General features: G+C 54.8%; 1 protein-coding gene across 4 annotated transcripts in view; it reads left to right on the top strand.

Annotated features, from left to right (window-relative positions):
* LOC106740872 (nuclear hormone receptor E75) overlaps positions 1–25,472 on the top strand; it is a 58,990-nt gene extending 33,518 nt beyond the window's left edge. For 2 of the 4 annotated variants that reach the window (XM_014612326.1, XM_014612328.1), the window contains 4 exons: positions 11,573–11,661; positions 18,549–18,693; positions 20,602–20,843; positions 21,058–25,472. In XM_014612326.1, coding sequence (XP_014467812.1) covers positions 11,573–11,661; positions 18,549–18,693; positions 20,602–20,843; positions 21,058–22,941 — 2,360 coding nt within the window. In that variant the 3' untranslated portion in view covers positions 22,942–25,472. Of the gene's footprint in view, positions 1–10,130; positions 11,305–11,572; positions 11,662–18,548; positions 18,694–19,463; positions 20,276–20,601; positions 20,844–21,057 lie in introns of those variants that run through there. The other 2 variants (XM_014612327.1, XM_014612329.1) reach the window with 2 other exon arrangements.
* The last annotated feature ends 338 nt before the right edge of the window (positions 25,473–25,810 follow it).

Genomic DNA, 25,810 nt, shown 5'->3' with positions numbered 1-25,810 from the left:
GGGGGGGGGGGGGGGGGGCAGCACGCGCACTAGTATGCACCGCGGCGATCCAGGGTCGACGGCCGACGACTCTACGATCGTTATGTCATTCATGCTCTTACGCACGCACGTAACCTCTCGCTACGCGGGCGTACGAGCGTGTGGACTTGAGCGTAGTAACATAGGAGTACTGTTACGCGCTGCGTTCCGTGTCGGAATATGACGAAATTTCTCGACAATGCGCCGAGCGGAGAGAGAGAGAGAGAGAGAGAAAGATCGTATCGCGCGGCAGTTCGGAAAAACGACGCCTGTAATTTACAATCCCGTGTTTCTCTCCTCCTTTTTTTTTCTCCTCCTGGAAAAGGGTTCTCCTCGAGTCGTTTCCATTATTCCGTGAAGAACGAAGAGAAACGACGCTTTCTTCCGCGGGCAGGCATAAATTCCACGTAGTAAACTTTTCCATTTTTTTTTCTCTTTCGCTGATCCGATGAAACTTAATCGGAAAATCAGTCGACCTTTACATATCCGTTGTAATTTTCGTCGGATAAAGGCGCGACTTGGTCGGATGAAATAACAGAGTGATCGGACATTACGTCCCATCGGATATAGACATTTTTATTTTTCAATGGGATTATCCGATCGGATATTTCTTTCGGTGCGACTAAATCGGCCGTTTTCATCGCTCGAACGTGGAATCGGACATGCTCGCGAAACGCGTTTGTAGGGTGATTATCTGTCGGGAGGACAGCAGCCTCCTCGTGCTCACGACGGAGCCCTTCGCTCGCGAGTTTGCCAGAGAGAGAGAGAGAGAGAGAGAGAGAGTTCAAGGACTCGGAGGAGGTAGAGGACGAAGAGCGCGAGAGAAGAGAAGGAAGGAGGACGTATCTTCGCGACAGCGAGGATACGTAAGGGCAGCTGGGAGCGTTACACCTAGGTAGGGCATTGCACCGGTGCGCACGACGCGCGGTGGAAGTCTTTGGCCGGCGCTCGCGGTGCAACTGCAAAGAGTTGCATTCGCGTAGCCGCGTGCAGTGACCCGCCCTACCGTTAGGACGGCCCCGAGGATGCGTTCCCCTCTTCTTCTTCTTCTTCTTCTTTCTTCTTGTCCCTCTTATACTTCTTCCTCTTCTTCTTCTTCTCTCGCTACCCTCCCCATCCTTCGAGCGGCGGCTCTCCCCTCTCTCTCTCTCTCTCGATGCATCTCGAGCGTTCCTAGACACCGGGAAGCAAAAGCGCGCGCGTCCATCTAACGCGAACGAAGGGAGAGGGCNCCCCCCTTCTTCTTCCCCCCCCCCCCCTCCGTCGCCTCCTCAGCGCTGCCACGTCTATTCGACTCTATTCGCGCCGCATAAAGCTCACGCTACGCGCGAAATGCGATTGACCTCGCGCGATCTCCCCGAAGCGGCGCGCGAGGAAACGGGTCGTCTAATTCGGACGCGTTCGAGCCGCGAATATCTATCTATTGACCCCGCCGAGCGGCAAGAGCGACAGAGTGACAGAGCGAGATCGATCGGCCGGGCGCGAATTTTTCCGCCGTAAATCCCCCGTCCTCCTCCTCCTCCCCGGGCGAACTTTGCCGTCGCGTAAGAACGCGAGAGAAGCGCGTTCTTCTGGACGGAAGATAAACGCAGGAGGACGCAGGCTGGGAAGCCGATATTCCGGATAAAATGCGGGCAGCCCCCGCGCGAAGTTTGAAAAATGGATCGGCCGCGCCACCCCGGGTGGCGGCTTCGCGGTCGTCCGTTTCGTCGACGCAGGTGCTCGTCCGCGGGGTAGGATGGGACGAACGGCGGAGGTGAGTGACCGTTTAGCGAGCTGGTAGGGGTCGGCGCACTCGCAAGATCAGCGCGTGTGCACGTGCGTGTACGTTGGTGCAAGAGGCGCGCGCCGGTGCAGTCGCTGCACTCCCACGTCGCTATGCAGTCCCGTAACATTCGCGGAAGCCACCTCCTCCCGCAGCCCCTCTCCTCGCAGCCCTCCCCCTCCTCCTCTCGCTTCCATCCCGGAGCAAAGCTTCGCTCGGTGGATAGACCGATTTTGACTTAGCAACCACTCGACGATACACCCGTGACCGACCTTCCCCTACCCGCGTGCCCGATTGTGTCGCTGCACCGGCGAGGTGGAGGACCTCGTTTCCTACGCCTCGGCGGAATCTCAACGAACGGTGGCTCCATCGGCGATCCGCGGAAAGCGCGCATTCCGCCGCGTCAGTCGAGGTCATTGAATCCCATCGAGAGAGCTTTTCGGTCGCTCCTGGGGAACGCGCCGCCGCGCCAGTCGCGATTGGTTTCGCTTTCCGGCCCACTTGGTGAAGGACCGGCGAGAGCCGCGACACGGTTCTCTACCCCAATTAAATCTACTCTACGTGGACTCGCCGATTGTTCCCTTTAGAGCCGCGATCTAGGGAAAGCCGGATTGAGGGCCGGGTAAATGGTTTGAAATGGGAATCGATTCGCGCAGAATTCGTGAAACTCATTCTTACGTTTGGTCGGGTTAACGCGACGAGCGAGTTTCAGTTGAAGGAAACGCGGAATTTCGAGTTCTCGTGAAGCAAATTCGGTTCCTGCGAGCAGAAATTTCGTCTCCTTCAACCACGTTTGGTTTCTTCTTCGTTGATTCGAGCCAATTTTCTTCTCCGTCTGCGCGCGTCAAAAGATCTTGCGGCGTACTATTTTCGGGTTCCCTCGGGATGCACACCGTCTCAGATAGTTATCTCCGTCGGTCCGGTTATGCGCACAGGAACAATCCTGCCGCGCGTTCGGTGCAACAGATGCGAGCATCCTCCGCGCGATGCAGCGCCGTTTTGCGAAACCGGTTCCCACGCGGCGTATCGTCGCGGGGCTCGCACAATGCAGATGCCAGACGACGAAGCTAGATCGCCGAAGCGAGATCACGACCGGCCGCGAGATTCGAGAACGGCAAGGCCGGTTATGTAAAAGCTCCATTAATCGTTTCCCGGCCGCTCGCTCTCTGGGTCGGAGCACCGCGCGAGGACACCGACTCTCTCGGTGTCCATTGTCTTTCGCGAAGACCACACCTCGTCCGGGGAGTCTCACCGTTCCTAGGATCGATGACCGTGAATTCAGGATCTCGAGATCCTCACCCCCACCCTCTTTGTCTCTTTCTCTCTCCCGCGGTGTCGTGTTCGCGTTAAATCCATTGATCTTTGCTCGCGCTCGAATCGCCGGCCCGTTTAGTTCCGTCGCGTTGCGACTACCGTCTGGAAATTCCAGAATAGAAATGTATTCAGTCGGTCTGAGTTTAAGAGGTAGCGGCTAGTTGGTGCGAGCTAGATTACATTTTCTACCTTGTTATTAGTTCGTTACTGGCCGATTATTCCCTAAATTGTACAAGTTGAATCGATTTCCTGATCTGACCGTTGTCTAGTCATTACGTATCAAATATGACAAAGTAGATAACTTTGTCTTTTCTAGCAAATATAAAATAGCTACTGGACATACCCACCACTAGCATTTAAGAATGAGCCGGTAAATTAAAATTAAGGGTACGTTATTACATAAGAATCTGATAAGGGCAGAAGTGAGCGTTACATTAATGCTTGGCAACTAGTTATGATTTTTCATCTCGTCACTGTAATTACTTCTGTTTAAACATCAGTTAACTCGTTGATCCAGCCATCATCCGGCCACTAGGAGAAGTGAACGTTACATTATTGGCTAGCAGCGACGTTAGACACAAATTTATTACTTGTGACCAGACGCCCACGAGGTTCAATTTCTATCAGTGTTATCGTCAGTCGTTCTTTCCTTCTCAACGTATTTCCATCGAAGAATTTATATTCGAAAAGACTTTCATTCGAAATTGGATTTTACCGAAATCTCGATTTTCTCATCGCAAAATTGCCTGATCGTGAGATGCTCTGTATAACGCTCTTAATTAGTCACGATTATGCAAGAAGGATCCAATTTACATGGAGCACATTTCGAAGAAAATGAAAATTTGATACATGAATTTGAAAAGTGTAAATAGCACTAAAGTCCTTCATAATTGTTCAAAAAGTCAGGTCCATTTTCTTCTCATTAAAGACTAGACGCAACTAGAAAATGCAAACTTTTTTGAATTAATTTTAGGCACCCGTGAAGCCTGGGTCCTTTTGCTTTTACGTAGAAAAACGTGTAGACTACTCTTATTGGCAAGAAAAATGTCGAGAAGCGTAATTTTGTGGGTTGAATCTTGCGTAACTACGGCCAATTAGTCGATCGTGCGTACTTGGCGCGTGTAATCGAGACGGCTGACAAGCGGCGGTCCCGATCCAACACGATGACCCCGACAGAGGGGAGGATTTACGACGCGTCCAGCGTGACCGATTGACTCCTTAACCCTTTCCGGTCCTGTCCTAGTACACAGCCACACCCACGAGGCCTCTCGTAACAACTGGCCCGCTGTTTCCTCAATTACACCGCAAACAGCCGCATCGTCGTTCGCCCGATGTTGCGGGGGACGCTTAGGAAAGCTCGAGATCGCGAACGACCTCCTCGTTCATCTTCGTTTTTCGCGGCCGATCGAGAGAGAAAAAGCAGTTTGCCGCGGCCGTTCGTTCGTCCGTCGATCGGTCGACCGTGAGAGAAGGCGGTACCAGATAAGGTACTCGCTATAATCAACTTGCACCTCGAAGTAGCAACGCGAAGCAGGCCAGCCTCGGGCTAGTGGCACACGCTCCTCGCTCTCCTCTCTTCCGTCTCTTTCCCTCGCTCCTTCACGTCGTTTTCTCGAGAAGGCGTCTCTCTCCGTGGCGGCCGCTTATCCTCGGCCACGAATGCCCGATAACGACGCTTTCGATGATCCCGATAGTTTTAACGGAGTGACTCACGCGTCATTAGAGCTCGCCAATGGGTTCGTTACTCCAGTTCGGCATTTCCGTATCGACGCGTTTCGAAATCTACCGAGCTGCACGCGAATTCCACGCGCAGAGTCGAGCGGGTATGCGAGAGGATCGCGATATTCAAGGATGCGAACGGCTGTCCGAGGGGCATCCAAGGATCTAACGGTTCGAGGGAGCCGAGAGACTTCGCGGATTGGAATACTCCCGGTTCCTAGGACGCAGCCAGGATAACGTAACATGTAGCTTCTCGCGTTCGTTTAACCCACGCGTTTGCGGCGCATCGATCGTTATTCTTCCAGGTCGCTAATTGACACCGGAGTACGAAGAAATGAGGCTTCGAAAATCAAATTGACAAACGCGACGTCTCCTCTCCCTCTGTGTATTTATCTCCTCTACCTTTGCGGCCGCGTTCGCGGCTGGCAGGGCTTTACTGTAACTCGTTCATCTCGCTTCATCAAAGATCTAACGGTTCAGGATGCCGGTGCTTTGAAAATCCGAGTCTTCCTAGGACTCGGGTGCTGGCGCACGGTATTCCACTTCTTCCTTTAGCCGCGATCTATGCGAATCGCGGACACGTGCTGGCGCTCGCTCATCTCGCCTAGCTCGCGCCGTTCGTTGCAACTGTACTCGATCGCAGACATCTACATTATTTACCTCGCGTGCCTCCTTCTCGTTCCATCCTGCAGGTCCCTCCCGGCCGAGGAGGCCTCCTTCACATCGGCAATTGCGCGCGCGTAACCATTTATAGGCGCGAGCCGATCGTGTGCGTGCGCAAGTACGTACGTACGCGAGCGAGCGCAACGAGGTGGTCGAGCGGCCTCCTTGCCTTTCTTTGCAGGTCGCGGCGCAAGTCGTCCATCGGTCGACCCAGCGAGAGGCGCCAGCAGAGAAATTACTTTTTCCATTTTTCTTTCGCCGCGAGCGAGCGAACGATCCAGCAATGTATATCGCCGCTCGCGCCATTTCCATGAGCGAACGGACACAGCGAGTGCAACTTTTCTTTGTTACAATTTGGAACGTGTGTACGCCATAACGTATCCGAGCGGAACGTTTTGGCTCGATTCGCTCGTAAGATTAGATAGGAGGAAAGTCCGTAGGCGTCCGGACGCGAATATTACTCATCATAGTTAAAAAAGCAAACTGGTCTTTTTCATCAATTTCCCCACAGATCTGTTGTTTCCGAAGGGACGGGAAAATTCGTTTAGGAACATTCACCGTTCGGTTGAAACCTGCCACATTTATATTTAAGTGAAGTTAATATGTCACGTGACGCAACATATTATAACTTCGTTTAACCCTTTTAGTGCCGAACGACGATATATCGTCGTGCGCAACACTTGCGAAAAGTGCCAACGGCGATGTATCGTCGCGTTTTATATTGATGCTATTCGTATGACTTTCAACAAATTTTGAAATACAATTGGCATTACTTTATTCTTTCTTTATCTCGTAATATGCTGCTTTTTGAATTCTCTAAATAACCCTTTTAGTTTGGTTTTTACGAGCTTCTTCCCAAACCTTAACAAATTCGTCAAATTGTCTCGATATTCTTCGCATAGGTACGATACCTTTGCTCAGCACTAAAAGGGTTAAGTATCTTTCTCGTGAAAAGAAGCAGGCAGGTTTTAACTGAGCACACACGCGTGAATTTTCCCAGACAAATCTTTCTATCTTTGTTAAGAGAGAGAGAGAGAGAGAAAGAGAAACCGAAAAAATCCGCAAAAAAATGGAAAAAAAGAACCGTGTTTTTTTTTTCTCAGACCAACAGCGTCCTTTGGCAGAAATGTCATTGCCGTCGGGCTGAGATCGATCGATCAGAGAGATTTATCGTCCGCGTGTAACAGTGGCATACTAAAATTTTCGGTCATCGGAGTGAGAAACGGACCGTTCCGTTTTCGCCGAGACACCGAGGAGGGAGTCGTCCGAGATCGAGGCGCGATTAGGGCTCGCGGTTTCGCGAGAAATTCGCCGCTTAAAACGAGAGAGACCCGTTGGAGGCGCGCACCGTGGGGTTGACATATATCCCGAGTCACCGCGGCGCTTCCCGGGCGAGATATGATCGGAGACACGCGCCGCATTGAAAAGATTACGCCAGCGAAATACAGCACGCATCTTAATGCCGGTACGGCGGGTGCACACGTGATGCAACGCAGCTGCTCCTCCACGCCCATCGATCCTTCCGCTCTTGTTCTTTTTCGACACAACTGACCCCTCGACACGACACGTTCGTGCCGCGCAACGTAAGACATCCGCCCGATAGGTTTCACGGCGTTCTCGATGAAAATAACAGTAAGAAGAACGATAAAAGCGCATTTTTTTGCCTTTGCGGGAGAGTAAAATCGTGCCCGACGGTGTGACGTGCATGTATTTTGCTCCTGGCTGGAGCGGCATTTTTCACTACGCTCGTAACATAAACAGCCTATCGTTCTTACCGCCGTTTACCTTCGAGAGCGTTCGCATCTTTCCTCCTCGGTGGAGGTAATCGAAGGCATCTCGCGCTCCGGTTGGCTTCCTCTTTCTCCCCTTCGAAATTACGATCAGTCGGTCGAGTTTTGCAAATCGACGACGACGAGGCCCAGTTCGGAAGGACGCGCGAGCACGGCGGAGTTGTCCGCGCGCGCGTGTGTGCACCCGCTGCTGTTGCTCCAGGTTCAGTGACATCACGCACGCATATGCGTGACGCGCCGTGTGCACCGTTATGCCCATAGCCTGCCCCATAGCGCCCACTGCGGAAGTATCGCCATATTACTCAGCGGTACGACATATACGCGACGATCGGCGCCCATGCCGGTGTACGCGCACCAGGTCGATGTATCTTCGCGACTATGCTTGCCGTTAACCCGCCGATGCTTCGCGATCGCGCGGGGGGAGAGGAAAAAAAAAGAGGAAGGGGAGAAAAGATGCGCTTCCTCCTGTGCGTAACGACCGCGCGATGATGTACGTCGCTCGCCCATCGTCTCCTCTCGCTCGTTATCCTATCTCTCTCTCTCTCTCTCTCTATTTATCTGTTTTTAACTCGCCGCCGTGGACGTTCCCCTCGCGAGGTTGTATTTTTCGAGTTTTTTCGCCAGCGTCTGGATAAAAAAAAGTGATTCGCGAATAGCGTCTGGGACCTTCGGAATTTGCATGGCGATCGCCGTGAGGCGAAGTTCTAACTGGAAAGGAAGTCGAGGAGGCCTCGATGAAGGCAAAACGACGGTCGGCGACCGGTCGCTCAGTGCCAAGGACACCGAGCCGGTAGACAATACAGCCTTCGTTAACGCGGGGAAGCAGCCTCTAATTACCCTCTCCTTCTCTCGTTACATTTTTATCCGCGCATCCTCCTGCGTCTCCTCCTCTTAGCTGCGCGTTACCATTCCATTATCGCGGGAAGGAAAAGCCCGTCCCGTGATGCAAACGCCGATGATCTCGTTTGCGTAATTATTAAGACGGGTCGGATCCGTGCGATAATCGGGCAGAAGGAGTGAGTGCGCGGGTTTTACCTCCCGATTCGTCGTCCGTCCGATAATTGGATACCTTCCGCCACACGATATCGAGAGCACACGTCGGTGACACGCGCGATCGATTAAAAATAGATGCCACGGTGTATTCGTTGCATATCAATGCGACTGTGACTACGGGTCGCTAGCCGTTTTCAAGGAAACGCCACCGTCTGACCTCCGCCGTCGCGGCCATTACATTTGAGGTCTGTCCGAGCTGTCGCGAGCCGCCGGGTGCAATTTCGGACCACGCGATAAGTATATCGGCGATAACGGCCGGTTGATCGAGGAAAATTTTCTCGAAAACAGAGCGTCACGAAAGCGTGAGTGGACAAATTCTCGAGGGCAATTACGAGCCTATTATTCGGAGATCTGTCATTTGATTTTTGTCTCTCGTGTAATTCGCGCCTGCGCTGCGACTCGCTATTGTGGATAATCGATGAAAGCGAGATCGCCGGCGCGCGACTATATACGAAACGTTCGCATAATTCAACGCGATCGCCGAGCATTCTTCGCGGTCTTGAACCACCCACGGACGGAGGCCGGAAGTGTATTCAGAAATCTTTCGTGCGAGGCGATTTCTGCACTCTGGCAACACGATATCTCCGTGAAAAGGTGGAAAACCGTACGCACCGTTTTCGGATTGATCGCAGACGGTAAACAGGAAAACCGGAGGAGGACGCTTCGTATAATCCTTCCCTCGTGTTCAGGGCAACCCTTGCAAATTTGAATGAAGATTACCTTCGACAAACCGCCGTCGTCCTCGTGAACTTTGCTCTCCCTCTTTCCATCGATATTGTTCAGCGAGCACAAAAGAGATTCACTTATTTGATTTTTATTTATACGGAAAGTATCCCTTTTGCGCGGTAGATTGGACGATCTGCATACACCGAGAAAATGAAATACAAATGAAAGGATGAGGTATTTTGAGTAATTTTACTGACGATAATTTTAGCTCGAGATTTAAATATCAGGATATTTATTATGGAGGATTTTGTAATTGGCTAATACGCTTGTAGAATAGCCTTCATTCAAACTTTGACGGAAAGTGGTCATAATTTTCAAAAATAGAAGAAACATACCTTGTTGAAAATTCAATATTTACACGAAATTCCTCCGTTCTTGTTACGTCCCGCGGGAGATTCGATAGCTAAGCAAGGTTTAATATCCGGTTCAGCTTTATCAGCAGTAATTCGACGCGACCGTAAGCCGTAAAGAATTTGATAAACAGCCGCAAGAGTGCAATCGGAACTATTTATAATATTAGAATACTGGCACAAACCTGATCTCCCGTATCAGCCGATTCAGCCGAGTACGTGTAATCGTCATCAGATTTTTCACGCGATTGTGCCGCGATATCCAGTCCTCCGTCTGCGAATACGAAGCGTCGGCTCGAACAAGAGGCGAAGAAGCAAAGAGAAAGAGAGAGAGAGAGATGACGTTTTACAAAAATAAAATCACACTTTAACAATCAACCGCTAACTTACTACAAAGGCGATTTCTCTAATTGGCACCAAAGGTCAAGGAGAGGCGCGAGGAGGCTCTGTCCGCGCGCGGGAATCGACGTTTTCCGCGAGAATAGGAAATTACGTGGAAACAAAGCGTCAGAGCCCGTGAGGTAGACGAGGATGAGCGGTCTTCTGCGGCGTTACCGATAAAGACGGAGGAGAGGAAGAAGAAACGAGCAGACGGGAAGGAACGTTCGCGATATAGAGGCCTGGTGAAGAAGCGAGAGAAACGAGAGGAGGAACCTAAAGGCAAAGAGAGAGGGAGAGAAAGAGGGACGGGAGGGGAGGAGGGCGAGAGGAAGAGAAAGAGAAAGAAGGCGACAATCGCTACGCTCGCGGTTGGCTCGAGCGAGAGGGCGCATGGCCTTGGCCGCTGCTGCGGGGTAATTCAGTCAAGGTTTCGGCCGATGAACTTCCTCCGACGGGAGGAAGGAGACCCCGCCGCGGCCGGTCGTGGTGGGGAAGACGGGCCGACCAATCGCGCCGGCACGGGGCCCGCCGTGCAGCCGACCGATTGGTCGGGTCCGCAGCGGCCGCGACGGCACGGGCCCGCCGGCAACTTGTCAGTGACCTCCAACATTGAAAATACGATGAACTCTCGGGGGCCCTGTAAGAGAGCGCACGGAGCAATGTGTTGTGTGTCCTCTACTACATACTAGGTAGCCAGGGCGTAGACATTGTAGATGGCCGAGGCGGCCTGACAGCCTGGCGAGCGCGCGAGCAGGCAGTCAGGCAGGCAGGTAGGCAGGCAGGCAGGCAGGCAGGCACATCAATCCCTCCCCTCCACCTCAAAGTTACTCAGAGTGCCGAGTAAGGGCTGCACGGCCCCCAGGTAACCAACACTCGGCAGCGCCGAACTCGAGTCAGACCAACGCGAACCTCCCTCGAGCGAAGACTTACTTTCACTCTCTCTTCAGGCTACCATCCCGCCCGCTCGCTCTAACACCTGGCCGTAACCTTCCGGTGGGCAGAGAGATATCGCGCGCGTTCTCCCCGCGGATCGATTATTTATTTGGTGACCGGTCGTCAGTGAGCGTGGTGACAGTGAGGGAGAGAGAGAAAGAGAGATAGAGGAAAATTGAGAGAGAAAGACAGAGAGAGAGAGAGATAAGAGAGGGAGAGAAAGGAGGGTGGACCGGCGAGAGCGATGTCGTAAAAGTGGAGCCGACATCGTCGTTTACCGAGTGCAGTGTCGTGGGTGCCGCTGGATACCGCTCGCCGCCGTAAGAGAACGCCGGCGGTGAGCGTCGTCCCTCCGGGACGCGAAACATGATCCTCACGGCGGACAGTAGCGCGCAGGACACACCGGCCGAATCGCTCGTCCGCAGCCTGCCGTCGCACGGTTCTTCCCGCGCGTCCACGCGCGTCGTCTCCACTCAGGGCATGTCTAGTCCGTATCACGTGGTGCAGTTGGCGGCCCACCGGCTCAGTCCGAGCATGCCGACGATGGACTCGACCGTCTCCTCCGCGAAGCCGGAGCCCGAGCTCAACATAGGTACGACCGATCTCTCGTCCCCGTGCGTTCGCGAGAGTAACGTTTCATACGCCGCGGGTGAAAGCGGAAAGTTGTAACACGGCGATGCTGTAACTCGCGCGCCGTCGTGGAGAGAGAGAGAGATAGATGGAGAAAGACGAGAGAAAGTGTTCTTCTTTCCCTCCCACCTTTCTCTCGCCGCCCCGCGGCGCACGTGGAAAGGAAGTCGCGGTGGAGGATATCGCGCGGCGACCTGCATTAACGGAACGGCTTCTCTCTCTTGTTTCAGAATTCGACGGGACCACCGTGTTGTGTCGCGTATGCGGTGACAAGGCGTCCGGTTTTCACTATGGGGTTCACTCTTGCGAGGGCTGCAAGGTGAGTACTCGCACGGCGATCCGCGCGATCCGATTCACCGTCGGCTGCTCCGTCAGCGCGTCCTGACGGGCTTTCTTCTCCGCCGACAGAGAATCGGATCTCGCAAGTGGATTATCCGGCAAGTCGGATCTCCGTACCGAGCGATTTCGATACGTCCGTGCGTGCTTCCGGCCGATCTCTCGTTCCATCAGCGTGCTCGTTGATCGCTTCCTTCCCCGCGAAATGACGACTCGCGTCTCGCCGAACAATCGCGCATTTTCACCATGTACCCCGGTGGTCCTTTTATATGCTAACTCGGCTAATAAAGACGTTATTATTATTATTATTATTATTATATAAAAATAGTAATATTTTACATTTTATACGTTACATATTTTATATTTATGTGCGATAACGAGAAAACATTCTGTAATGTTGAGAAAAAAATTGATAAAAATGGAGGCGCGTTTTTCCGGGCCGACGGCTTGAAATTGTTCGAAAAACCCGTGGTGATATTTCGCAGTGCAGAAATAGACGCGCCGGAACGTCGTTGATGGATCCGAACGTATCGATAATCGTGAATGTACGGCACGGTGTGGCCAGGCGGTGCGTGAATATGCGTGAGTGTGAATCCGTGAGACGGACCAAGGCTGTGAAAGAGTTGCCGACCGAGCGCACAAGTCGACCTTAGACACGCGGAAATCATAAGAGATTTAAGGTAGTCCTTGAAGTTATTTCACGACCCGGTAGTTCCCCCACATCGCCGAGGAATCTCGTCAAGGCTTCTTTCTCGATTCACGCATTATCGCCAGGGTCATCGTTCATCGACTGGTGAACGGCCCCGTAACTATTCTTATGAAAGCGTCGGTTTTCCGGTCGACCGTCTGTTTGATAATGATTTTTCCTACCGAGCCGCTGTAGTATTCGAGGTGACGAAAAGAGCGGTCGCGTATCAAGAACTCGTGTGACGCGTGAATTATGTGGAAAGTGTGTGGCCAAAGGTCGAGATGTGCGGACGTCGAACTTCCTCGAAGGGAGAATGGTGCGCGGCAGGTAGACCCTTTCGAAATTTCTCCCGAGAAGTTTCTTTTGTCATTCGCGGCGCGCTCGCACCGGGTCTGGGATCGCGGCCGAACGTACGCACTATCTTCAGGGACTTCGGCAAAGAAGAAATCCGTGATGCAGAACGGAGGGGGGGCTCTTTTTTTCTTTTCTTTAATCTCCGATATCGAGCGACACGTCACACAGAGAAGAATTTTTTCCTCGTATCTCACCTCCTCCCGCTCCTCGTCGCGAGAGAGCGGACTGTCGCGAATCTCCAGCCCGACGTCTTTTGTCTCGCACGTACGCGCTCGTCGGCCCGACCGGAAGCGGATAGTAGGGTCAGCACCGGCTATGGATGCGTTTTAGGAAGTGGAGAAACGGCGCCACTATATATCCACCGGCGGCTTTACCACTTCCACAGGCGCTCCGCCGATGCGGTGGAGGTGGTCGCCGCTACCAGGTGCCGTGCATCGCTCGCCCGCTCCTTCTCACCCGGGCCATTCGCGCGGCGACTACGCTCCGCTTCGTTCCTCCTCCTTCGTGCTCCTTCTCTCGCGCGATTACCGGGGCTAATGAGCTCGTCGCAAAAATCTATCTCCCGTTCGGGGAGTGCGGATCGCATTCTTCACCTTCTCAGCGTTCAAAAATACCCTGCGTCTTCAACTTTTTCTCCTTTGCGACGAACAATGAAATTTCGCGCAGATTACATCGAGATGAAATCCCACGGTCGCGTCTTTCTTCCTCGCTCGCTACGACCTTTATCGTTCAATCGACGCGCCAACGCGCGGAAATGCGGGTCGAAATTCGATTTCGAACGGAAATGGTTAGCTGCGCGTCCTTTTAAAATCGCGTCTCCCTTCGAGAGCGCTTTATCGCGCGGCATAATTGATTTTGACGAACCTTTTCACGCCGGTAATCGAGCGAAACCCTCGTTAGTTAACACCTCGACCGAGCGCGGGAAAAAGAGCCGACGAAAGAGAAACGACGGAGAGAGAGAGAGAGAGAGGGCCTACCGAAAAGCCGGCACGGTGGTGAACGATGATGACGATGACGTTGATGACGAGCGTAACCGCGGGAAAGCGAAAGTATCGAGAGGACCTTTCGGAGAGCTCTCGTTCGTCCGGAACAGGTACTTATGCTTTCGTTGCTCCTATTGTAGGCGTGGAAGAAAGAACTAGATCGGCCGCATTTTTCCACCTGGAAACACCTGGTGGCCCCGGGGATTTTTCCGTCCCCACTTCTCGCCCTCCCCTCCCCGCTCACCACCATCACCACTACCATCGGCCGTTCCGACGCTAAAATTCTTCGGAAAGACTAATCGGCCGGGCAGAGTCACGGCCTCCGGCTGGTTGACTAGGTCAGTAACTTATGGCCGCAGCGCGCCGTAAGAGGCGCTAAGCCGAACGAGTCTCCACTGAGTGACCTAGCCGCTAGCGGTAGAGCGTCTTAAGGTACTGGAAGAGGGGCCTGTGGAAAGGGAAGAGAACGCGGAAGAGTGTTGGGTATCTTTAAGACTAGGTCGCTCGGTCGCACCACTGTTGCACTATTTCGCTCTACCGTTTCATCGGTCATACGCTACTTTTCTCTCGAACTCGCGGATCGAAATATTCACTCCGCGAACGGAGGGATGGGGAGGAAAGATGGAGAGATCGTGAATTTGACACGGCGGGATCAAAAAAAAATGCCGATATATTATTCGTGTAATTTTCGAGTATCTCGAAAGTGGAGAAAAAAACCCGCACAGAGAGGCGCGAGAGAGAAGCGCAGCTGTCGAGGTACAAAATTGTCGTACTGTTGATTATTCGCGAATATAACAATATTTTATGTTAGAGAAGGAAAAAGAAACTCTGATTCCTCTGCCGAGTTAGCGACGGAAAATAAAACCTGTCAGCTTGGCGCGGGATCTCGCGTGACGATGTAAAATCGGTGGCAGTATTTTGGAATGATTTAGATCAGTTTGAGCTAAATTGATTGCGGTTCGAGAATAGCCGAGTGGTGCTATTATCGCCCTACTTTTGCCGCCATAACGGTACATGTCGTGGCGAATTAAACTCGGAATAAATGCAGCTTCGCGGGATTTTTCGTCGGTATTCGCATTAGCGATCTGGGCGTTGACCTATCGAGCGAAGCGCGCACACGGCGGTTAAACACATCCAGCGCGCTAAGTTTTCAGCGACGACTCGAGATTGCAATTCCAGGCATTTTTTGCAAACCGAAATTGTCACGCGGAGAGCCGGGCTTAAAATCCCCCCCCGATCGGTCGAATCGAGCGTCGACATTTTGCGAACGGCCCGATAGGAGGCGTCGAACACAATAAATGGAAGGAAAAAACGAGATCCCTCGGCGACGGAGTTCCTCTTTAAATCCTCCTCGCGGCGAAACAATCATCGGTGGAGGTGCATGTCGACGCTTTTTCCGGAGGGTTGAAATCAGGCGACCGGTGCATTAACCCTCCGGTCGTCGACCCTCCGAGCCAGTTACGTCACTCTCCCTCCTCCTCCCTCATCCCGCTGCCCTCTCCGCGCACCCCTTCCCACGGGGAAGCCCTCCCCCACTCTCCCCTCCTCGCTCGGGCAACCGTCATTTTTGACGTCGTAACGAGTCGCGATCTCATTTTCATTTGATTGCGCGAGTATTTCGGTGCTCGCGCTCGGGGTTACTGACCCCGGTGCATCTACTTTAGAATCGGGTCAGCCGCTCATTATCGCGGTAGGTGTTCGCTCGGCGCTCGGTATCTGTCCACCGGAGCGGGAGCTCTCGGAGATAACGCGCTTCCCCGCCGCGCGAAATCGGACCGGCGCAATTTTTACGCCCGATAAATTCGCCCCGCGAAACACGATATCATCGGGATGAGGGGGGGTAAGGAGCGTCGTTTCGCTCAACGTCTCGGCGAGTCGATAGTCCTCCCGAAGGATCCCGACGGGGGGCGAGAGGAGGGGTTCTAACTCGACGCGTCTACTATGATTCGGTGACAATGGGAGAGTCCATATCACACTCGCTGCTCCGGAGAGGCTCCCGCTCGTTTGCCCGATTCGGGAAAATACGGTGGATATTATTCCGGCTGAATCACGAGTGACTCAGGAGTGCTCGATCGGCGGAGAAACGATTCGGTCACGTAATAGAGTTCTCTCGTTAGAGCGAGTGCGGGTGTAGCCGGGCGCGAGATATCGATCGGTATCGACACGTAATCTCGCGACTGCACCGTCGCATCCGATAAGCGGCGGTGTAGAAAAGTGCGCACGCAGAGGAGGTTATCTCTGACCTCGGCGATCGACTTGGCCGATATCGATGCCCGGGCAACAGAACAGAGCGGAACGGCAAATTCTTGGGGTCGTAGGAGAGTGCCGGAGCCAGCTAGCTAGCGAGCGGTTAATGCCCCCGAGCGGAGCGGAGAGTGTCGCGACTGTTGGAGCGAGCGCACGCGCGCGCGCGTTACGTACGTCACCGTTACTCCGTTTCGCGTCCCCTTCTCTCCCCGGCCACCTCCTCCTCTACTTTTACTACACCTCCCGCCTCCACCCTCTCTCTCTCTCTCTCTCTCTTTCTCTCGGTGGCGGCAGATACGCTTACCTTCCCCTACCGTCCCTCGCTCGGATCGCCATTCCCCCCTCCCCCTCTATCCGTTGCAGCAGTCGCGCGCTCCGGTCGTTGGCCCCGCGACCACATCGTGTGTATGTCCCACACTCTCCTTGCCCTGCGTGTATGTGCGCGAGTGTACACGTACGGGAACGCGCGTACAAGCTCCTCGCTTATACCGTCACCGAGCGACGCCACTCCTGCCAGCTCGGCTGGTTGCCGCCGCTGCCTGTGCTTGCACGGAAAATAAAATTGGAGCTTGAATCGCCGCGCGACGGTCGACGACGGTGCCGCTAAATCGCGAGGATGATCGCCTCCCCCTCTCGGGGGGCTTCTTTTTCCGACGTCCTCCGCGAGATCGGGAAACCTGAGAATCTCGGTTTTCTTCCGCTTTTTTTTCCCCCTGGCGAAAATGCAAGAGGCAGCCGGTAAGGATTTGCGGAAATGAGTTTTCTCATCGCGGAATCGGGAACAGAGAATAACAGAACTTTCTCAAACCGGCGAAAGTTTCGGCGGATGCGAGCGGAGCGTTTCGTTCTCCTCTCGGTGCATTTTTCCCCGAGACTAAATATACCAGCGGGGGGTGAGCAGGCAACGGTCGTCGCTCGGACGAATGGAGCGTCTCGCGTTTAATCGGAAAAAGGGTTAATTCATTTCTCCCTGGCGAGTACCGGTGGAAGAAGGCGTGCGCGAAGGAAACAACTTGAGGTAGCGCGCGCGAAGGTGATCGCCCCCTGACCCGCCATGCACGGTTCGAGAGATCGATGCACCGCATTCCCCCACACGCCTCCTCCTTCACCCTTCGCTCGTCGGATTCCCGCCGACCGACAGGTTCAACAGGGGTTGCTGGCCTCGTCCGGGCATCCACGACGGTAGCTCGCGGCCCGATATTCGCCGTAATTTACCGAACTAATAAGAATCGTCGTCGGAGCGATTCGAACGAAAAATTCACGTCTCGCGTGGAAAAACAATGTTAGGTGTGTAACGACGTGTAAAAACGGGCGAAATCTCGGTCTCACGCTGTTTCGCGCGAAACGCCTCGCTGGCTGCTCGGCCGAAAAGTCGAGCGCGCGCGGTCGATCGATCGGAATCGTCGGCGAGGCTCAACATTGGCAACGCTTGACAGTTCATTGACTCGCGTCAAACGCGCCGATTGACAGCCCGGGCGGCAACGGTACATCGTTCTCTCAACGGGCACCGCACGAAGTTGAGGTAGGCGAGGTCGCGCGTCTGACGTCACGGCGGAGTTACTCGGCGACGAGCATCGCCAACTTTTCGTATGCGTACACGCGCGGCCGTCGACACGACGACGTGGACGACGGCGACGAACCGACGTGCAGAAGCTTCACGAAGGGTCCCCCACGCGTCGCGCGTTACGTAATGGTCTCGCGAGGTCGTTGACCGATACACGACGGGAAGTACCTTCGCACTGACCTACCCCTTTCCCAATTTTTATTCATTCCCAACTCCCCTCCTTCTTCTTCCACCTCTTTCGCGGTAAAACGTCTCCGTAGAGACTCGCGGAAGAGACGAAAAAGGTGTGCGAAGGGTTTCTATATTCGCGAGTGGGTGGGTGTGTTAGAGGGGTAGGCGGTGAGGGTAGCTTCTCCTGACGGAAGGTGGGGGAGAAGGGAGGGAAGAAACCCGTTAGTAGAGCGGCCGCGAGCCTCTATGGTAGCGCTCGCGGTAAATACGAGGAGGAGGACATCATCTAGGGTTCACTCGAGCGCGAGAGAGAGAGCGAGCGTGCGCGCGCGAGAAGAGGGAGACGGCCGAGGAGCGGCAGTGCGCGCAAGGGGGACTCTCACTTTCACGCGGTGAACTGCGGGTGAACGTCCGGGAATTGGGTCAGAGTGTCCCCCACCTCGGCACGCCAGAGGCAATGTGCCGAGGCTCTATGTTCTCTGTGCTAGAAAGAGCCAGTCCACAGCCAAGCTCCGATACAAACGGTCGCTTCTTTCCCCTCCGAAACTCGCGCGTTGTACTTGGTGCGCGCGAGAGGAGGCGCACTGCCGTCCGTGAAGAGAAATAGTGGATATCGGTTCCCGCGGGCAGGATAACCGTGGCGCCGTCGGCCACGGACGGGATAACACGGTGTGCGCGAGACTGTCTCCGGTTCGGTTGTTTGTTTGTCGGACTCGCCGTGCGTGCCAGCCTCACTTAGCCGGAGTGGATTAATGGGGTGCTTGTGCGAATGTGATCTGGCCACCCCGCGCACGGGGACCGATAGGGGGTCTTCGTCGGAGAGCGACGGTCAGATTGACGAGGGTTTTGCCGGTGATTCGCAGGGCTTCTTCCGCCGGAGCATCCAGCAGAAGATCCAGTATCGGCCGTGCACGAAGAATCAGCAGTGCAGCATCCTCCGGATCAACAGAAACCGCTGCCAGTATTGCCGTCTCAAAAAGTGCATCGCCGTCGGCATGAGTCGTGATGGTGAGTCTCTCGATTCATACGAACTAACGCAAGCTCCTCCTCCCCGCCGTAAGTCGAGGAAAATCGATGTTTCGCCCTCTGAATAAGTCGAGAGAAGATGACGAGTCGCGTAAAGGGAGTTTCTAAAATTTAGATCGCCGGGTCGTCGACCGTTTGCGTAACGTCGTTCCCCGCGACGGAGTGTCGCAACGGGCGAAAGTAGCCAGCTCGCCGTTCGAGAAAGCAACGGCGATTATCTCGCGCGCTCTCTCTCTCTTGCTTTCTTTTCGAAGCGATTGATCGTTTTTCGGCCGCGCATCCCCGGCGGGATCATTGACCTAGGTCGTCGACGTGTCGCGAATATATCTGCGCTCGCTCCCTCTCTCTTCTCCGAGCAGCTGCGAGATACTTGGAAATTCGTCGATTTTCGATCGTTCCGCCGAGCCCACCTCGACGCGCGCGATTCGCGGGGTCAATAGACGCTCGCGTCTGGCGGGCGACTCCGTGGAAAGAGTACCGCTACTCGCCGCTACGTCCCCGATGACCCTCCTTCTCTCTCTCTCCCCACCTCGCGTCGGCTTCTTCGCGAAACGTCCCCACCGGCGCGCCGTCGCGTGGCGCTACACTCTGTGCGGAGACCTCGCGAACTTTGCTTCACAACTACCTTCCCCTACCTCGGCGTGCCTCTCCCCACCTACACCACGGATCCACCTGGCTGGTAGGCGCATGCTCCCGTCGCGGCGTCTGACCAAAGTTGTACCTGACCAACTGGTCACAGCGCTTCGCGCTGCTGCGGCGTCATGACCGTTCGCCACTTTCCTCGGTTCCGCACGGACCGAGTAGCTTTGGGAAGACGCGCCGCACGCGGAGCGATCGCTCGTAAATCCGCGGGCACGACGGTAGTTTAGCGGGGTCGGCGCGTTTTCAAGATCGATCGTCCGCAAATAGATAAGCCGGCTATCGACGGCTGCCGAGGGGTTGCCCAAGGTCGCCGGGGGTAAGTTACCCCCGACAACGCATCTGCGCACACAGATCCCCCGGAGTGTCTCCGTCGCGCTCTCTCGACGACGCGTACATTCGCTCGCTATATAGTGTATATAGGTCGGCGGTACGCCGCGTGCGGCTGTCGCTGAAACCAAGTTCAAGGCCAAAGGCTCGGCAAAGGCCACAATCGCGCGCGCGAGAGAGAGATGGTGGGGGTCGTTGATGGCTGAATAAGTGGAGGGGCTGTTGAACGCAACCCGCGGAACATCACTCAGTCGGCGGTGATGCTGTCTCGTGTCTGCACGCGTTCCACCGTCGCGCTCCTACCTCAAAGTCGGAGCGGCCTCTCCTTCGACTCGGAGTGACTCGCGGAGACTCGAGTCAGCCGTACGAGAGAGAGAGAGAAGTTGCGGCCGGCTGAGGCCGCGCGCGCGCGCACGCGAGCAGTGATTCAGTGTATCGACGCACACGTGCGCGCGTGAAAGTGCAATCTCGTCACGCGTAAACACACGAAGGGACAGTCGAACGCGTCGCGTTTGTTTCCCCCGAACCGTCATGGGAGACGAGCTGCCGATACTGAAAGGGATCCTCAACGGAGTAGTCAACTACCACAATGCACGTAGGTGTTCTCGGACGACCCGCCCTCTCCTCGGAGCGCGCTTTCTAACCGTCGAAGATTCGTACTTTCATCTCTCGCGAGAAAGTCGTGCGCTTTCCCCTCTGACTTTTTTCCACCTTTGGCGCGAAACCGCGCTGGAAGAGGTTTTACCTCTCTCTCTCGCTCCGTCGTGCGCCGCGCGACGTAGGTTCGCGCGCGCGAAGGTCATCTCGGCGGCCGGTTGCATGATTCACCCATTGATCGCATCAACTATTTATCGTCGTCCTTCCTTTCTCTCGACGAGGCTGTGTTTCTAACCCCCGGATCCCATCCGTTTCTCATTGCAGCGGTGCGATTCGGCCGCGTGCCCAAACGCGAGAAGGCCAGGATTCTGGCTGCCATGCAGCAGAGCTCGCACAGCCGTTCTCAAGAGAAGGCGGTAGCGGCCGAGCTGGAGAACGAGCAGCGCCTGCTGACGACGGTGGTGCGGGCCCACCTCGACACATGCGACTTCACCAGGGACAAAGTCGCCCCGATCCTCGCCAGAGCCCGCGAGACTCCCAACTACACCGCGTGTCCACCGACCTTGGTGAGTACACGCTCGACCTTTCGTCTTGACATTGGCGGGATCTACGCCGTGACGTCAATATACCGTCTCTCGATCTTTCTTTGCGGAAATGGCGCGCGAGAAGCGGGCGACCTCGGCGAGGAAGGAGGAAGCGAGCGAGACGCCTCTCTCGCGTCGTCTCGCGAGGACGCCTGGTACGACGCGGCTCAACGATTCGTCGTCTCTTCTGTTCCAGGCATGCCCCTTGAATCCTAATCCGCAGCCGTTGACCGGCCAGCAGGAGCTGCTGCAGGACTTCTCCAAGAGGTTCTCGCCGGCCATACGCGGCGTCGTCGAGTTCGCGAAACGCATACCTGGCTTCAGCCTGCTGGCTCAGGACGACCAGGTCACCCTACTGAAGGCGGGTGTGTTCGAGGTGCTGCTCGTACGACTGGCCTGCATGTTCGACGCTCAAACCAACAGCATGATTTGCTTGAACGGCCAGGTGCTGAAACGCGAGTCCATCCACAACAGTAGTAACGCGCGATTCCTAATGGACTCGATGTTCGACTTCGCCGAGAGGGTCAACTCACTGGGCCTGTCCGACGCCGAACTCGGGCTCTTCTGTTCGGTGGTGGTGATCGCCGCCGACAGACCCGGGCTGCGCAACACCGACCTGGTCGAGCGCATGCACAACAAGCTGCGAAACGCCCTGCAGACGGTGCTGGCGCAGAACCACCCTCAGCATCCCGATATCCTGCGGGAGCTGCTGAAGAAGATACCGGACCTCCGGACTCTCAACACTCTCCACTCGGAGAAGCTGCTGGCTTTCAAGATGACCGAGCAGCAGCAGCAGCTGCAGGCTCAGCAGCAGCAGACGCAGCACGTGATCACCGCTCAGCCGCACTGGCCGATGGAGGAGGAGCCGCCGGCCTCCTGGAGCTCCGCTTCGGACGTGACTCTGGACGAGGCGGTGAAGAGCCCGCTGGGCAGCGTCTCGAGCACCGAGAGCACCTGCAGCGGCGAGGTCGCCTCTCTGACGGAATACCACCACGTCGCGCCGGCCAGCAGTCACCACGCGTCGAGCGCGCCTCTCCTGGCCGCCACCCTGGCCGGCGGGCTCTGCCCGCACAGACGACGAGCGAACTCCGGCAGCACCAGCTCCGGCGACGACGAGCTCCATCGCTCCGCCGTGTCCAAGACACCGCAACCGCCGCAGTGCTCGCGGTTCCGCAAGCTGGACTCGCCGAGCGACAGCGGAATCGAGTCCGGCACCGAGAAGCCGGACAAGCCGGCCAGCAGCAGCGCCAGCAGCGCGCCCACCTCCGTCTGCTCGAGCCCGCGCTCCGAGGACAAGGAGGTCGAGGACATGCCGGTGCTGAAGCGCGTGCTGCAGGCGCCGCCGCTCTACGACACCAACTCGCTCATGGACGAGGCTTACAAGCCCCACAAGAAGTTCCGCGCCCTCCGGCAGAAGGACTCCGCCGAGGCCGAGCCGGCCGTGGTGGTCCAGCACTCCCAGCTGCACCTGCACCTCACCTCGCCGCCGGCGCCAAGTCCACCCGCGGCCCAGTGCCAGCAGACCGCCAGTCTGCTCAGCAGCACGCATTCCACCTTGGCGAGGAGCCTGATGGAGGGCCCGCGGATGACGCCGGAGCAAATGAAGCGCACCGACATCATACACAACTTCATAATGCACGGCGAGGCCAGTCCCGGATCGCCGTCGCCGGCGGAGCAGTGCGCCTCCACCACCACCGTGACCGCGCGCTCCACCCAGGGCTCTCAGGGCCTCCTGCAGTGCGCCACCGCGAGCTACAGGTGGCCGGCCACCTCGGTCATCACGACGACCACGGGCGCGCGACAGCAGTCTTCCTCGGACTACCTCGCTGTCGGCAACTCCCCGGCCTCGTCGCCGAGGTATCTGTCCGCGGCGGCGACCAGCAGTACCAGCACCAGTCCGAGGCCGAGCACCGCCGCGGCCACGCTCGTCCTCTCCGGTTGTCCCAGCAACATGATGGAGCTGCAGGTCGACATCGCGGACAGCCAGCAGCCGTTGAACCTCTCGAAGAAGTCCCCCTCGCCCTCGCCATCGCCCAGACCGTTGCTCGGACCCTGCAAGGCTCTCTCCCTCGAGGCGTAGTGTTCTCGCGTGCTCGAGTGATCTCCCGTGACGCGTGGAACCTTCGATCCTTCGATGAGATATCCGCCGGCGCGGACTCTCTCGCCGGTGGTGACGCGGTGCAACCTTTCCCGGCCCCTCGACTAATACAAAGTGCCAGGACGCTCAGAGCGCGTGACAAACCAAATAATTTATTAATTTAAAACCGCTAATCGCGCCCGAGAGAGAGAGAGAGAGGGAGAGAGGAGGTGGAGGTTACAGAGAGGGAAACGAACGTGGTATTACCACCGCCGCCTCCGCGTGTAATATTCACAGACGGACGCGTTCAGTACCGCGTCATTCAGTTGCCGAGTGTGCGAGAAGGAAGAAAAATAAGCAACATGACGACGCTCGCGCGCGACGAGTGCCGTTCCGCGGAAGAGCAACGCGCAGGGGAGCCAGCGATCCACCTAAAACTACCTATCTACCTGTCTACCTACCTAAAAAAAAAAAACCTATCTGCTCTAGATGTACATCTAGAAGATGGAGCATCCGCGACGGAAAAATAAAAACGAAAGGTTGAGTGTTACAGAAATTAATAATCTATCTACATGTGATAATCATGGAAATCGCGCATCCTGTACAGTCTCCACCTCATTCATCGATCATCTGTACTCTATTATAATTATTGAATATTATAAAACTAATTAATATTATTGTAATATGTGTAAGGTATCATAACCGTAACAAATTATCATTTCGTGTATGTGTGTAGATGGAGACGTGTGTGACACTCTTGTACGAATGGCGAGAGAGAGAGAGAGAGAGAGTGAACGAGAGAGAGCGAGAGAGGGAGAGAAAGGGAAATATACCGGGAGAACGTGGAAGCGAGAAAGACGGATCGTGCGAGTGGACGAGTGAGCGTGCTTGTGCAAATGAGTCGGGGCAAATCGAAAAGCTTCTCGAATCGCGCGGTGGCAACCGAGAAACGGAATCGCGCACGCGATTTTCAACATTTAAGCGTTTTGTTATGAGACTGATCGGCCCGCCGCGGGCCACCAGTTTGCAATTACCGTACCTTTATACTACGTGTCGTGTCTCTCTCTTCGTCGGGGAAACGACTCGCGAAGTAATTATATCCTTTAATCGCGCCGTATAGCGAGATATAGGTATCGTAGGCCCGCTTAAACGCGTTATACAATATTATGTGTCGTGTGTGCATGCATGAAAGTCGGACGGATAGCTCGAGAACAGAGTCGCGAAAGAGAAAGCGGAGATACGGAGGAAAGAAAGGGAAGAGTAAAAGAGTAACACAGGAGGAGAGAGCGAAAGAGGGGGAAAGAGAGAGACAGAAGCCGCGAAGCGTTCGAGCAAAGCGGAGCTCCGATAGGATGGCGAAGCGCAATGTAAATAGTAGATACGTAAGACTATGTCCTGGTAGGCGCGAATGAAACCTCTTCTGCTTCGACGAAATCTCGAGGGAAAGTTAGAAGATACGCGGCGGGCCGCTGCTGACGTGTTGTTGAGACGCCCGCCCTCGTACCACTCCCCCCCCCCCAATCACCCCGCATTCCCGAAACCCCAGCATGAATATCGCATCGAGAAACACGCGTACACACCCGCAATACACACACACACGTACACACGCTGAATCGAGCGAACAAACCGTTCTTGAAACAGTCGTAGAAACACTTACGGCCTCCTTCCGACGCGGACTAGATACCCCCCCTCCCCTACCCCTTCCCGTCGGTTCGGCTCGAAAGGAGCTCCGCGTCAAGCAAGTCGATACACACTCTCGCGTGCCGGCTCCGTCCTCGCGTCAGCCGTATCGAAAGCGAGTCACGATGAAATTCGGCCGAATTAAAAGGGAATCTAGCCCCGAGCCTGGAACGGGTCGTTGACGAGAAAACACATTCAGTCTCCCGGCTGTGTGAAGTATCATCCCCAGCCCGAGATATTCCTAACACACACACACATACACACCCAGCTTAGAAGCCTCTCTGTATTTATTGTATCTAAAACGCATCTCCTTCGCCGTGTCGCGTGTGTCGCGCGTCCACCTGTTTGTCCAAGCGAACCCTCGTAGGATCCTTTCTCTGGCTGTCTTTACAAGATACAGACACACTCACACACACATATCAGACACGCTCACACAGACAGATATAAACACGGTACGCAAGTGCACACACACACATCTACGACAGCGACACGCATCTTTTGCATACACACACACACACATAAAACTCGAACTCTGTACGAACACTTGTCTTGTCCCTTTCCCCGCAGACAACCTAGCGTTGATATTCGTAATACTTGTTATGCATAAACTACACATAATGATTATTATAGTAAACGATACATAAAATATGATATATTTCCCTATCCATTAAGAAGGAAAATACAAACAGCTGTTGTTTCTGGTGGAAAAAAAAAACGAAAAAATATGGATAAAACGTACTCTACTACATGCAAGAATACAAATGCAGCCCCGCATATTGCCCAGTGAGCACGTCATTTTGTACGCTTGGGAGTTGTGAGGTCGTCTGAATAAACATTGTCTGGTGAATTATACATAAAAAAAAATCTCGCCTCTCGTTATTTATCTCTGGTCTACCGATTCCACCGCAGAGCCGAGATCCTGTCCTTACCCGTCGAGGATCTTCGAGCCCCATTCCTCGGCGATTCTCTCTCTTTTTCTCGCCTTGTATCGCCTTATATCACTAACGTCGAACTGCGATCGGTGCTGATGTGAGAAGCACGCGTGATCCAACTGGAGACGCGCAATGCGGAGATGACTCCTGAAGGTGCAAATGTAACATCCATTCGCGAGATTACGTAATCATATCGAGAATTCCGAAGCTCGCATATTTAAAGAAATGCTTCCAGAAAATCAAAAACTTTCCAAACGAAC

The sequence above is a fragment of the Dinoponera quadriceps genome, unplaced genomic scaffold (genome assembly GCF_001313825.1).
Source record: "Dinoponera quadriceps isolate SergipeBrazil2010 unplaced genomic scaffold, ASM131382v1 scaffold610, whole genome shotgun sequence".
Lineage (NCBI taxonomy): Eukaryota > Metazoa > Arthropoda > Insecta > Hymenoptera > Formicidae > Dinoponera > Dinoponera quadriceps.
This window is presented reverse-complemented; position numbering and strand designations above follow the sequence as displayed.